At 37.7% G+C, this 13,904-nt stretch overlaps 1 protein-coding gene across 7 annotated transcripts in view; it reads right to left on the bottom strand.

The window, feature by feature from the left end:
- Positions 1–13,904, bottom strand: part of LOC117210045 (myelin regulatory factor-like protein) — a 68,508-nt gene that overhangs the window by 39,958 nt on the left and 14,646 nt on the right. Inside the window, exon 1 of one of the 7 annotated variants that reach the window (XM_033452640.1) lies at positions 334–355. The exons of the other annotated variants lie outside the window; for them this stretch is intronic. Within the exon in view, the coding sequence (XP_033308531.1) occupies positions 334–340 (7 nt within the window). The 5' untranslated portion in view covers positions 341–355. Of the gene's footprint in view, positions 1–333; positions 356–13,904 lie in introns of those variants that run through there. 7 annotated transcript variants of the gene reach the window in all.

Below are 13,904 nucleotides of genomic sequence, written 5' to 3' on the forward strand. Positions count from 1 at the left end.
TAAAAGCGATACTAAATGAACCATTGATATCGGCGTAATTCAAACGAAGAACAACGTATACGTAAAAATTTAGCTGACTCCGGTTAAACACGTTATTCGCAAGAGTTATTTAAAACGATGTGTTACTTTATTCCAGCATTATATATTGGCTGTTAAATACAATCGTGTTACCTCGTTCGATATAATAGAAACATCATTGAAAGCAACGAGTGTGCGCGATAATGGAATAAATTAAAATGGAGTCAATTAAAAACCCGTGGCGGTTATTTCGTATGAGCACACAATGATGCCATTCTCACATTTCAATTCGATAATTAGATTCATCGCATTTACCTTTCATACATGCGTCGTGTATCAGGGATTCTCCTAGGCTATGCTTGCGCTGTTCGCTCGAGGTGAATTTAAAATACAACCACGAGTTTTAAACATTGTACGCTCGTTAAGTATGCTCGTTAGTGTTCGAAAGGAAGGAACAATGAGCTTGTTTCAAGCTCATTGCGCGAAATCACCGTTATAATAGTACGGGCCACGATATACGTATACCGAGGTCGTAAAATCTGTCGGTAGCCAAAGTTTATGTTTCGGCCGTCTGGATAAAAGAAATGAATAGCGACGTTGGCGTACGGAAATTGTCTTCATTGACTGAACGGAAATTCTTAGCTAGACAGATATTTGCAATATAGGACAAACTTATGGTTTAATCGGTGTTTAATATGATATAAAATAAAAGTTTGCATAGAACAGATCGAAATAAAAATTAATATTCCTACTTCGTCTTCGGTATTCTCTACATTTTCATAATTACAAGGATTGTGCAAATTTTTGCATAAATTTCCCATAAACGCATAATCGTCCACGATCTAATAATAAAACATCATTTACGCGGAACGCCAGAGGAAGATAGAATCCCCACGGAGCTTGAAATGAAAATTTTAATGTACAACAAAACAAATGAATATACGGTGGTCTTCGAATTTACTCGTCCCTCTGTTAAGCTGAAATATTTTCTTTTATCCTACAATCTTAAGACGTTTGTCTGTGTTGTTACTCGATGATTTCATTCATGACCTCGCTATATCTTCTTTCATATCGTATATATTTATCCGCGCTTTATTTAACTCTCCTTATTACCAATGGAATATCAAAACGTTATCGTGATTCAAGCGTGAAATTTATTAAATTTTAACAACGAATCGCGTAACGTTTATTTCCATATTCTCAAACGTATCCATGCTATCGCATCCGCAGTTTGAAACAGCAAATCGCGGAACGATTAGAAACGTCGTTTAATATCAACAGGAACGTGAAAAGTGGAAACGAAAGAACGTCGTTCGACGCGTTTCGTCGTCGACAAAATCCTGGTGAAAACACGTAGTCGACTTGAACACAATGAATTATCGTCGTCATTATCATTGTCGTCAATGCCATTGCGATTGTCGAGCGTATCTGCATTGACTCGATGGTCAATAATTTTATTCTCGAGGAGCTACTTCCTCGTTTCGTCGATGTGATTCTCGAAGAAGCTTCGAAAAGTTGTAAAGATACGCCGCACATATAGACACAGGTAGGTGGAAGACGCATGGTCGTTTTTCGTCGCGAGGAAAGTTTCCTGATATTTTAAATCAACGTACTTTAGGAATCTTCTTCTTTGCGTCGCCAATGTTGCGACAATTTAGATAAGTATCGGAATTATGGAATTACAAAGTGATCTTTCCCTGAGAATTCTGTGTTTGATCGAGATTAACTGGATTTAAATGGGACGAATTTTTAAATAGAAAATTTACGTCACTTTATTTTTAACAATGTTTTGCCGTTTCCTTTCGACGACCTCCGTCTTCGTTGGCGACTCATACTTTTCCAGCAATTGAATTAAATATTTAATTTTGAGGGACCTTTGATAGCTTTACCAAGTTTACGAACTTTAAGAATTTATTAAGGATGTTCCAATTTCCTACCAATTTTTTAGAAGCTCTATAAAACTATTGTAAGAACCTAGCGAAGAATCTCGCAAGCTTCAAAAATTGCTTATGAATTTTTATCATTTTCTACGTTCTATCATTTCACAAGAGCTTGGAATATTTTTCAGATGATAAATCTTAGACAATACAACTTTACGGATATAATAGAAATATGAAACACCGTGTATACGTAGTAACGTAAATTACTAGGAAGAAGGCGAGACACGGGGACCCCGTGGGTCACCTGCAAAACGGGTTACGAAAACCGCCAAGAGTGCGTCGTAAAAACTAATCCGAGCTGTTCCATTTCTATACTATTCATTTATTCGTTGGTTATCGGTGAGAACATCGGTTCGATCTGGCTGGAAAAATCGGTGAGCTAACTCTCGTAGGTTAGCTCGAACAAGCACGGTAAATAAACGTCGGAGCCCAGAACAACTGTGAAGAAAAAACGATGGAATTTGCGCTGACAGAAAATTTGTACGATCGCTACGTAACTTCCTCTTACGCGTATACTATCGATCCATGCGTGTATCGTGAATCGAATGTCCGTGATTGGACATTCGAGACGGCGGATTATTTAATTTGTATCGACGATTGGTTCAATGAAACGCACCTATGCACCTTTCACCGGACGAGACACGTGTCTTAACGCTTTCAACTATTTCAACAGTTTGTTCATCTTCGAATTAGAAAGATAATGGTAATTTGACTATGAAATTATGGATAAATTAGAAATCTATTAGAAATTTATTTGAAATTTCTAATTCAATGTTTCCCTCTAAAGTTTCTTACGATCAATTCTAAGCAAGTTCAGTGACCTTGTTTAACGATGTGAAAGCAATTTTATTAGTTGCAATGTACGTTGATACGATAATTATTGTTTTCGATAAACAAATTACAAGCTTCGATAGAAAATCAGTTGAAAATACAATAACGTGTCTTGCTTGCTAGAAAGAGATTAGAAGAAGACTGTGCAGATGTACCAGCAAGCAACTTGTATTCCACATTTATCCCGACTGAGTAAGAAACATCGCAATGATCTGATTGACTAAGACCGTCTCAGTCTCGGTTAATTCGATTATCGATTAAGAATGGAAGATGATACGATTAACTAGAAGACTCGATAATCTACAAACAAACGTATTTAAATGTGAGGCAAGGGCTGCTGGGAATATGGCTGGAAATTATTATTCCAACACGTTATACCGCTTAATTTACCGAATGTTCTCGCGAACAGATTGTAAATTATCTTCAAGAAAATAAAGAAAAAAGGAGAAGGAAATAAATATTATGTTTTAGAGCTTGTAGTGATTTCGTACAGGTTTAAAAGTTCCTGTTGTATGTTGTTAGAACGCGACGATAATTTCTGGGAAAAGATCGGTATCATTTTATATTTAGAATTTAATTCTTCCTCAAATTCTAGACAAACGATAATCCCAAAGTTCAAACAGTGATAGTGCTGCAGTTATATAGTAGAACATTTAATATGCGATAACAAAATCGGCAATCGTAATTGTTGGGTTTAAATTAGGAAACTAATTCGTCACTTCAAATTCTACGCTAAAAATATAAATATAAATAGGTTGCTCTTTAAACGCAGATTGCCAAGGAAAAGATCGAGGTTTTTCAGATCAGCTCGTACAATAGCACGATCCAACGAATCGACGATCGTAGCGAATAATCGTCAGCTAATAACGGTATATTTCACTGGCATATGCGACGAACGCGGGAAGCGGAACGCGTGCCATTTTTTAAATATCCTCTAATCGAGCCGATTTGCATGTGCGAGCTGAATCGAATCGCGGCCTGACTTTTGCTCGCGTTATTATCGCCCATTCGAGTCGAAATGGTGACGACGATGACTAATGAAAAGCAGCTTATGATTCGTGGCGGTCGCGATTTAAGTACAGCCATGACGACATTTCGCGTTCGAGAAATTAATGGAGCAATTCTAGTTCTCAATGTGACGAACTGCCTGCGCTTAATTAAACGCCGATAGTGTCGTTAATCCATTAAGATATAGCATGATCCTTCTCTTCTTACCAACTTCATTTTTCCTAACAAACATTAAGAAAAATAGCCGTATAATAGAATTTTAATATCATTTTCAATTCTATGATATTGAAAGATCGTTCGCAGAAGGCAACAATTAATTAACCATTCGCCTTTCAACCTTCTTTCAGTGTTCATTTACGATTCGTTCGACCCCATTCCTAATCGTTCACGATACTCACGATCACCGAGCGGAGTATTGTGCCGTGAATACCTCCATAAGATACTGAAACACAATCGACGTAGAAAGAATTTTTTCTTTGATACCACTATGAAGAAGAAATCGCTTGGATCCTGTAGTCGAGCGTGTTCGCGTGCGCCTGTGCACTTAGCCTAAACGCCTGACCTGATCCACGCATCATTCATCCGTGACGTACACTGTCTGCGGACATAAACGTTACTGGCGAAGCAATAAATATGGTAATACGTTTAACGTGGGCGTGTACACGTAATATAATATGTGTATACTCGCGTAGAAAAGCTGTCTCTCGCACGCATCTACGAACGTTTATCCGTATGCGTTTGTAAACGTTTGCGATGGTGTGCGCGCGTGTGTAGGAGAGTGCAACCTAGTTTATAACGCGACACAGTTATCCGGCTTTTAGAGAATCCAATGTTATGTAAAAATCCTGATCACGTAACGAAAATCGCTCGCGAAAATCGTCGACGATGGACGTAACTATAGTGGCTGGTCATTTTCATCATCAGCTGGATAAGAATCACTCGTTAAAAAATACAATTAAACGGATAATAATAAAGTGCTATTGAATTAAGTATCGTCCATGTCCAATTTACGGCAGGAAAATCCGAATTATACAGTGTGAAACGAACAAATTCATAGGTTTCGCTGGACGATGATCGACGTACGAAAAGGATTCTATGCAAACTTGAAAGAAAACGAATCATGTAAACGAGCAGGTCTGTATTGTGATCAATTTTCCTGTTCTTATCTCGTTCGTGGGAAAAGAACGTAATTTGTCCATTAAATCTTTCGGTTAACTCTCATACGATTAGTTTTATTTATTCGGGAAACAAAGACTCGAGAAAAATTCACTGGCGTCGAAAGAAAAAATTCCTTCTCTTCGCAAACGTACGTATTAAGAAAATTGTGATTTACGATGAATATTCTGTAACAGGCGATCCATAAACATAAGTATGTACAAATCAACGTGTCACGAAGAAGAAGCGAAATAAGAAGGAGGGACCAATAAGCGAGGGAGACGCAAGGTAGGCGATTTAGCGTGACCCAAGCAGAAGACACGGCAACGAGACATCAAGAGAAACAACCGAGGCCATGTTTCTTCCGTAATGGATACGTTCCACGGTTTTCTACCTCGGCATTCAATACGCGTTAAATCGTGGCCGGGCAAACAATCGTTCGGGACCATTTATCTTGCGATTCACGGACAATAATCGTCCTCGGGGCACGATCCAACTTCTTTCGATCGAGTTCCTCGATTTTTAGCCTCTTTCGAGATACGTTTTCGCAATTCCTTTCATTTTCAATCGAATTTATTTACCAAAGAATTGCTTTATCCGCGTTCTTTCCTTTCTTTTTTTCCTCTTCCAATTAAGTTCGAACTTTTGCGAAAGGAACGACTGAAAATGGTTGATCCCATGGATTTCTACGCGTGTTAGGTTGCATCTAAATAATTGGATAACCCAAGTATTCGGATATTTCATCAGCTATCGCGAAGCTTATTCGTTGAACCTACATTTATAACGTCTTTGATTTTCGACTGAATTTATCAAACAAAATATATGGAACTTTTTCAATCGCATGGAATTTTCCCTCCATCTTATCTCTTCAATATGCTCTCGCTGTTTCTTTAACTTTTCCGATTGAATTCCTCGTTAGAGTCCTTTTCTTTCTCTCCGCTCGTTAACAAACGATCACGCGAAATTCTACGCACGTCCATTACATTTGAATGGCCAAAGAAGCGAAGTATTTTAGACTTAACCTTCCCTCTTTTTTTCTTCTTCTTCTTCTTCTTCCTTTTTCCATAGAATTTATCACCAAAACCGTTTCCTTCTGTCCACTCGTCAATTTTATATCTTTGTGAAGACAGAGACGGAAGATGGCCGATCACGTGCAATTCTATGCACGTTCGTTGCACTCGGATCCTTGGAGAACCGCAGTATTTAAGTGTTAACCTTCCATCGGTCTTTTTTCCTAAATCGTATTCCGTTGAACGATCACGATATTCGACGATCGTTCTCCTTCTTGGTTGCACAGGATGATTTAGTGGCGGGTAAAAATAGAAGTTACGAATCGGGTAGCTGTCGAGGAAGGAAATTTGATGGACGTGTTTACCAGCAACGTAGCTTCGATTCGTCACGATATTTATTAACGAATTAGATTGATACAACTGTAGGATGTTTACGAGATACCCGTACGCGTTTTATTACACTGCAATATTTATTTGTCATAGTACTATTTATCCTTATCGATCGTCTCTGCGATATCAGTCTATTCGTAGTTTTATTAGAAAGGAAATTTCAAGGAAAAATATGAATGAGAAATATAGTGCGCTATAATGTAATGTAAAATATATTTGGCAAAAGTCCAGTGCCTCTTTTACTGGGAAAGAGCAAGTTGTTCTTGCCAGATTTAGGATTCGACACGCTAAACTGACACGCTCTCATCTTATAATTAAAAACCAGCCGAACAAGTGCAATCGCTGTAACTGTATTCTGTGGTGTCAAACATTCTGTTCATTGTAGTAACGTTTCCCGCGAAAATCTTCATATTTCTCAAAGATGTTAGTTTGTATCACCAAGTACGATGTAGGCTATCCACTTGGTTCACACATGCGCTGTACGATATTAATTTCAGTTTAATTGTACTGTAATTGTACCGTGTATGATATAGGATAGAAATTATTTAAGTTACTATTACTAAAGTTTGCATAACATAATTTATTCTACTTCATACTTCAATTTCTTCTATCTTCTTGTTACGTAATTTGTCAATCGCGCTGGCTAATGATCATAAAAGATGTTTGACGCGACGACTAATAAAATAGCTAGCAACAATAATAGCACAACGCAAGCGATATAACGCAATTGCTCGTATTTCATTTACCCTTGTTATTGCTACGGTATTTAATACGATAATTCGTTTCTCAGTGAGTAAATTAACAAGATTTGATAAAAGAAAAAATATTACAAACGGTTGATACGAGTTTTAATTTTCTTCTCTGCGCTAAATTCACGTGTCGATTGCGTCTTTCTACAAAATAAATACCAGTCGCTTTTAAGTACGTAAATTGCCTCCTTTCATAAACGAACCTTGACATATCCAGTTCATTAAGGTTTCCAGAACACCATAATTGCAGAGTCAACTTTCTAACAAATCGCAGACAATCCTCGTCAAAAGTAAAAACCATGAAGTATCGTCTCATGCATCCGACTCCCATGCATCTGTTTTCCATCGAGCATCTTCGAACAGCAACGACATCGTCGCAACTACAATTTGTTCCAACTACGATGTACAGAACTCTGCACGATCGTAGTCACCTTGCAACAGCGCGAAGCAGCGAATGATCGATGCGTTCCTCTCATAGTTGAAGCGTAGAAAAGTCGCCTGATTCCCACACTGATACGCTCGAGCTGAACTTTACCTCGTGGAATCCTGGTGTCCCGGCTTTCACCGGTTGCGTCACTTTTACGATGATACAAATCCAAGCCGGTGTACTCTGTGGACCGACGCTAATGCCAATACCAGCGTAAGGAAACTGCATCGAATTTATCCACTTAAGAAGAGGCTGGCGGCTATAGAGAACTCGGTTCGAGAAACCCACGCCTCTGCGTGCATGCAAATCTCTTTTTCTCGTTGGCCGCGTGTTCTCTCAAGGCTCTGCCCGTTGTACCATAGCGTGTAAAGCCTGATTCATACGGACGCGCCATCCTTGTCGATCTTTTTACGTAATTATTTATTTCCAGTTATCTGTTGCACGATGTATGGTATAATATAAAGAGCCACTCGGCACACGTGCTCTGGCTACAACGTTCGGGGAACGACTCCTGATCCTCTTGCGTTTGATCGATGACCCGGATATCGTTGGGGGCCGATTGTCTTCTTGATTCTGTGCCACGGTGACTTTGACGACTTCGTGTCGTGGAACTGGCGAGAATACGCGGGGTGACCTATGATGCTCTTCCGTCATAATATTATTTACTTACCATAAACGTTACAATCTACGTAAATGTACGGAATAGCGAGACGAGACTCGGGATCTTGCGCGTTCGCTGCGAAGTTCTTGAAAGAGTTCCGTTTGCCGATTCTCTTGTATTCGATCGATGATCTCGTGCAGGGCGAACAATTGTCTTCTTCGCATTCCACACATGTCAAATAATATTATTTCCGCGTCCAAGTTCATTTGAACTTTTCGCAGACATCGAAATCGCTACGCGAATCCTCAAAGTTTAAGAAAGAGTTGAGACGATCCGCTATGGTAGATCGATTCAATTTGAAATTCGAATATCAATTGCGAGCGTATATCGACTATGTACGTAAACCTTCCTGTTTATTAGGAATATTAAGATTAAAATAAAAGTTAGTATTGTGACTCGCGTGGTAGTTGAGTCGCGACGGTAAATCGCAAGGGTCGCTAAACGGTTGCGTAAAATTGTTTACACTCGTTCCGGGATATCTTTGCGCGAATATGGTAGTTGCCTATTGTCGATCAATTGCGTAGAACGACGTCCGTGTGAATAGGAAGATTGACAGTGCAAGTGTAAGTCGGGCTTAACGCAGTGAAACTATCTCGAGGATAACGCGTCGTCACAACGGCAGAACATTGCGCCCACGTAAAATACCAATGCGTCACGTGAGCTAACGCGACAAACTAACAATTGTGAGATCGATCCTTGGAATCGATGGTCGAGAAATATTTGATCGCCATCGAAATCAGATGATAATTGCGCGTACGCGAAGCACGGATCTGTTGCTCGGTTTGACGAACACGACGACCGAAATTATAACACTAAAATAAATCTTTCCAGAGGGACTGTTAAAATATCTCTACGATTTTTCTCGTACTTTTTAAGACGCTTGATATATATGTTTATCTGTTATTAGACACAAAAATATATTTTATTTACGTATTGTTATATTATGATATCGCGATGTTTATTGAATCTTTAATTTCAAAATTGCCTAGCGGCAGGACAAAACATTTGCCCGTAATTATTCTGGCCATTACGTAACGAGGAAGCGACTCGTGCAAATATTTTGACATTTAGAAGCGTGCAAGGGTTGTTTACATATCGGCTGAAAGTTGTCCGCGATTCTACGATCAGATTCATAGGAAAGTAACATTCTATTTCATAATCCTAAATACGTGGCCATACGACCACCGTGAGAACACGTATAACAAGATGCTCGAAGCTTACTATAATTTAACTGCGTTTACAATGAAGACGGTTAATAAGCATCGATCGAAAGATGATGATAATAATAAAGATACTAAGTTAATGCCATTATTTAGCTGATTCATCGTCGTACAATTGTTTTATTGGTCCAGTCCAACATCCGTTTTCACTCGCCAATTTCTTGATCATGTAATAATTCAATTCGAGATAAGTAAATTCGTTTCGTGAACAGACAATGCTTTGTGTGCGCAGCGTCGAAGAATTTAATCGCGATGAAGATAACGAGGGGACAGGAGGCGCCGAGGTGTTGGTGCATCCTCGTCGAGGACGATAGCAATCAATGAAGGTGTTGCCTAAGACCGCAGGTAGAGAGGATGATTAACGCGACTCGCGGATTTCCACCGACGTAAACCATCAACGTGCTACCATTCTACCGTTATTCAGTATTTTTCCTCGCCTGCGATCGAACATTATCCACAAAATAATCCGAAAATGAGAATACACGAACGGTGGGCGGCGAAGAAAAGGGGAGGACGTGGAGCTTTGGTAATTTTCAGATTTTCTCATCGATCTTCAAAATAGAACATCGTTTTACTCTTTGTTTTATTCTGCGTGATTTTCAACCTTTACTGATAACTTGAAGCGATATTATGACACATTGGAGTGCAAAGAATGAAAAACATTTTTTCGCTGTACACGTCAATTTCTTTTATCTATGCAACTATTATCGTGAAACTCGGCAGATTTTCATTCGCAATGCGACACAAGCCAGCGATAAAGAGCAGATACAGGAGCGTACGAAAAAATGTTACGTTCGAAATTCGTTAAAACTGGCCGTTTTTTCGGTAGACTCTTCAGACGGCAAAAAATAAAATTACTCGAACCAAACCAAGTTTCTTAAACGATTTAAAATTCGCTTTCGAACTTTGTACAGGTGTTGTCGTACCATGACACATCTTTAGCGTGTGATATAACAACGAAAGTGGGAAATTATCGTATACTTCTACTACACGTCCAGCAGGAGAAAATATTAAAAAGAAGAAAATCATTCGAATAATCCTACGATAGATTTATTTAAACCACCGAGGGGCTGATATAAATAATATAGCAATAATATAATATAAAATCTGCGAGTTTCGAGTGAAAATTAAAAATCTTTTCGGCGATTACTTTTATAGAAGCGCGGTACTTTCGGAAGAATTCTATTGAGAGTTAATTTTCATGTTGAACTCCTCTAGTCTGTTTTATTTACTTTCGATAGAAAATAATGGAAGATTTTGGGAAGAACGAAACAGTTGGAGGAAGTTTTCTATGGTGAAGATATGTTTTCCTGGCTTAGAAAGAAGACAACTTAGGGTATATTTGTACGTGAACTCTACGAGAACCGACGGAAACTCGAGTTCCCAAGCCACACCGTTTCCGATTCTAGCCGAGATATCCAAGTAATTACGATATTAATGTTTGTTTTCGTATTACTGCGTGTCGTTGTGCCGAGCAAGAGATATTCAAGCCGCGGATCTTTATGCTAATTTATGTATATTTCGTTGCACGTAACTAAAGAAATGCAACTTAGGTGCAGACTCTGTTCATTTCGAGATTCTTTTCTATTAAAATATATAACGAGATCTCTACTTTGGATATTTTACGTACGAGATTTTTGTATATCGTAAGCGTTCTATGGATCTTCAAATTTCACATAATAAAATATAAAATAAAAATCAGGGATCTAGTCGTATCGAAACGTTTCACTCGATAATTGATATCACACTCTACGATTAGAAAGAAATATCAGACGCTGTCATCATCGATGTCCAAAGGTGCGCAAACAAAATCAGCATAAACGAAAATACCGGAGACAATCGTCGAGAATAAATTATTAAAAAACTGCGGGTTTTTACGCAAAATTTGTATCTTTATGAACGTAACCAATGAGATAGAATTTAAATGGTGATTTGCTCCGCCTGTTATTCAAAATTATACAACTTTCGATATTTTATATATTTTTATTTAGATGCATTTGCTTAAAAATCCGCCATCTAATGGTAACATTCGGGAACGTTTCATTTTTCCCGCTTTCCTGAAGGATCACGATACAGCGATTAGAATTTTTTAATATTAGAAATATTAAAAACTACGATGCACCGCGAAACCGACCAACACAAAGTCGTTGCGCCAAACTGGAACCTTTTATGGTTGTCTTAACCTACTTAATATTGCACAAATAATTTGTCCAAGATAAATCATGTCGTATTTACGATGTTTATACGACGAAAGACTAACTAGGAGAAACTGGCTCGTATATCGAGCACATACATTTAAAAGTATCCGAGTAAATGCTTATTTTACGCGTGATGCAATTTATCTATGAAATTGCAAATAGAATTAATAATAATTTTTGTAACGGATGCAGGTTTCTTGTTGGAAAATAATTTTCCTTTCCTCCGATTAAATTGTACGCATAAATTTCCATTTAATCGAACGTGCAGTCCATTTAGCAGCGAATTCATTGACCCGTGACGTATTAGTGTCCCAAGGTTATTCAAGGTCGATAGTTTACAACCATTTAAAACCCTTCAATCATAACACGATAAAATTGACTTTTTAACAATTAATTGGTTTGACATTGGTAGTCAGTTGTCAAACATTACGAAGCTGCTTCGTTATTCGAAATAACGTTGTTTCTGATTTACGAGTCAAATAAAAAAGAAGCGATAGAAGCACCGTTTACAAATTAACAAAAACATCGACGAGTTGAACTAAAAGAAAAAGGCAGAAAATAGTGTGCAATTAAAAATGTTGGCGGGTTTAAAAGAAAAAATGTGTTTTATAAAAAGAAAAAATAAACTTTAAGGTGCTATAACAATTATTTAAATAAACTTTTTGACGAACTTTTTTAGTTCATCGAGAAGAAAAATATACAATAATTTAATCCTTTTTTGGTTGTTTGTTTCAGTCAAGAATTACGAGGTGGATCTTTCCCACCGATTGAAAGCTGCGGCCCATGAAATAGGTTTGGAAATCTGTTATAATTTTTGTTTTTTACTTTAAAAAAATTTCTTTGTATTCGTTAAATATATATAAAACCATGCCTCAAAATTCAATAACTTCGTTTCTTCATTTCCCTTTAAAAACAAATCACAAAAAGATGCTGTTTTAGAACATTCTAATTCAGGACACCTCTTTAAATACATCGCCACTAAATCTCTTTCATTGCATTTCCATAAACATCTGCAGTCTAGTAATTAATGTTTAATCGACACGTATTTAACACTGTTGAATTTTCTCAGCTACACTGCACTATGACACTGTTACCGTTAGATTTATCTGTATAGATTTTAATACCATGATATAATATGAGATGTAGATGGATGTATCAGGTTGTCCGAAAAGTTTCTTTCGTTTCATAAGGTGATAATAGATGAACAAGAATTTCTGTTTTATACTATTTTATTGAATTACGCGTGATCGATTTCTATTATTACGTTCGTGTATAATTCAATAAACTAATATAAAACAAAAAACATTGTGCGTCTATTATTTCCTTATAAAACGAAAGAAACATTTCGGACAAGTTAATATATAATTTGATAAAAAGATACCAAGTATGAAATATAAAAGATAACAAGTGGTTGAAGCGCCAATTTATTGGCTCGTACATTTCTTTTTGTCATTTATACGTTGTTGTTATACAAATACCGATAGCACAGAACATGTGGATAGTCGGGAGCATTGTGTGTTACCTCGATTTTTACGAGGCTTCCCGTTCTCTCCTCTGCATGTGGAACGTCGAAGCGTTCCGCGATCGCGGCACGACTCGCGACTCGCAAAGTAGTCCACACATCCTCTCTCTTGCATTATAAACAATCTCCCATGAAAATCTAGAACGGTCGACCGTAGTAAACTCGCCGTGGCGTGTTTTGCGCGCCGCCATGTCGCGGCAATTTGCTTTATAATTTTCGTCTGTTATATCTTCGCCTTTCTTTTTATATTTAAAAGTAGAGATTTCTCGGTGGAAACACTGTAAATGTGTAGAGGATTTCGAGACGCGGATGACGATTTCAATGCTCGAACGCTCCGTTTAGGGTAGCGAAATTGGTAAAGTTTGTATCTTCTTGTTTTTATCTATTAAGAGATAGAAATCCGTCAGATTTTGAAAGTTTGCAATTTTACTAGAATTTTAATTAGTTGGATGACTCGAGTTTCGGATAATAATGTCGTGAAATTTTCTTCAAATTCGTTGTAGTTTCAATAGCTATGGATGTGCAAAATTTTTTACATTCCGTTTCACGGGAAAAAGTTTTTCTTTGAATTACTGCTACCGGTGAACGGAGCCTTAAAGAAACAGTAGGAATTAGCGATAATTGCAGAGACAGACATTGTGGAAACGTCTGTTAATTGTGAAAATTTTTAGATTTACGCCGAGTCTCGCACAAAAGAAAGCCATACGTTTCTAAAGAAATACTGAATAACGCTCTTGGAAACCAACAAAAAAAAAAAAAGAAAAGAGGAAGAAAC

This window comes from Bombus bifarius, unplaced genomic scaffold (assembly GCF_011952205.1).
Source record: "Bombus bifarius isolate JDL3187 unplaced genomic scaffold, Bbif_JDL3187 scf7180000008199, whole genome shotgun sequence".
NCBI lineage: Eukaryota > Metazoa > Arthropoda > Insecta > Hymenoptera > Apidae > Bombus > Bombus bifarius.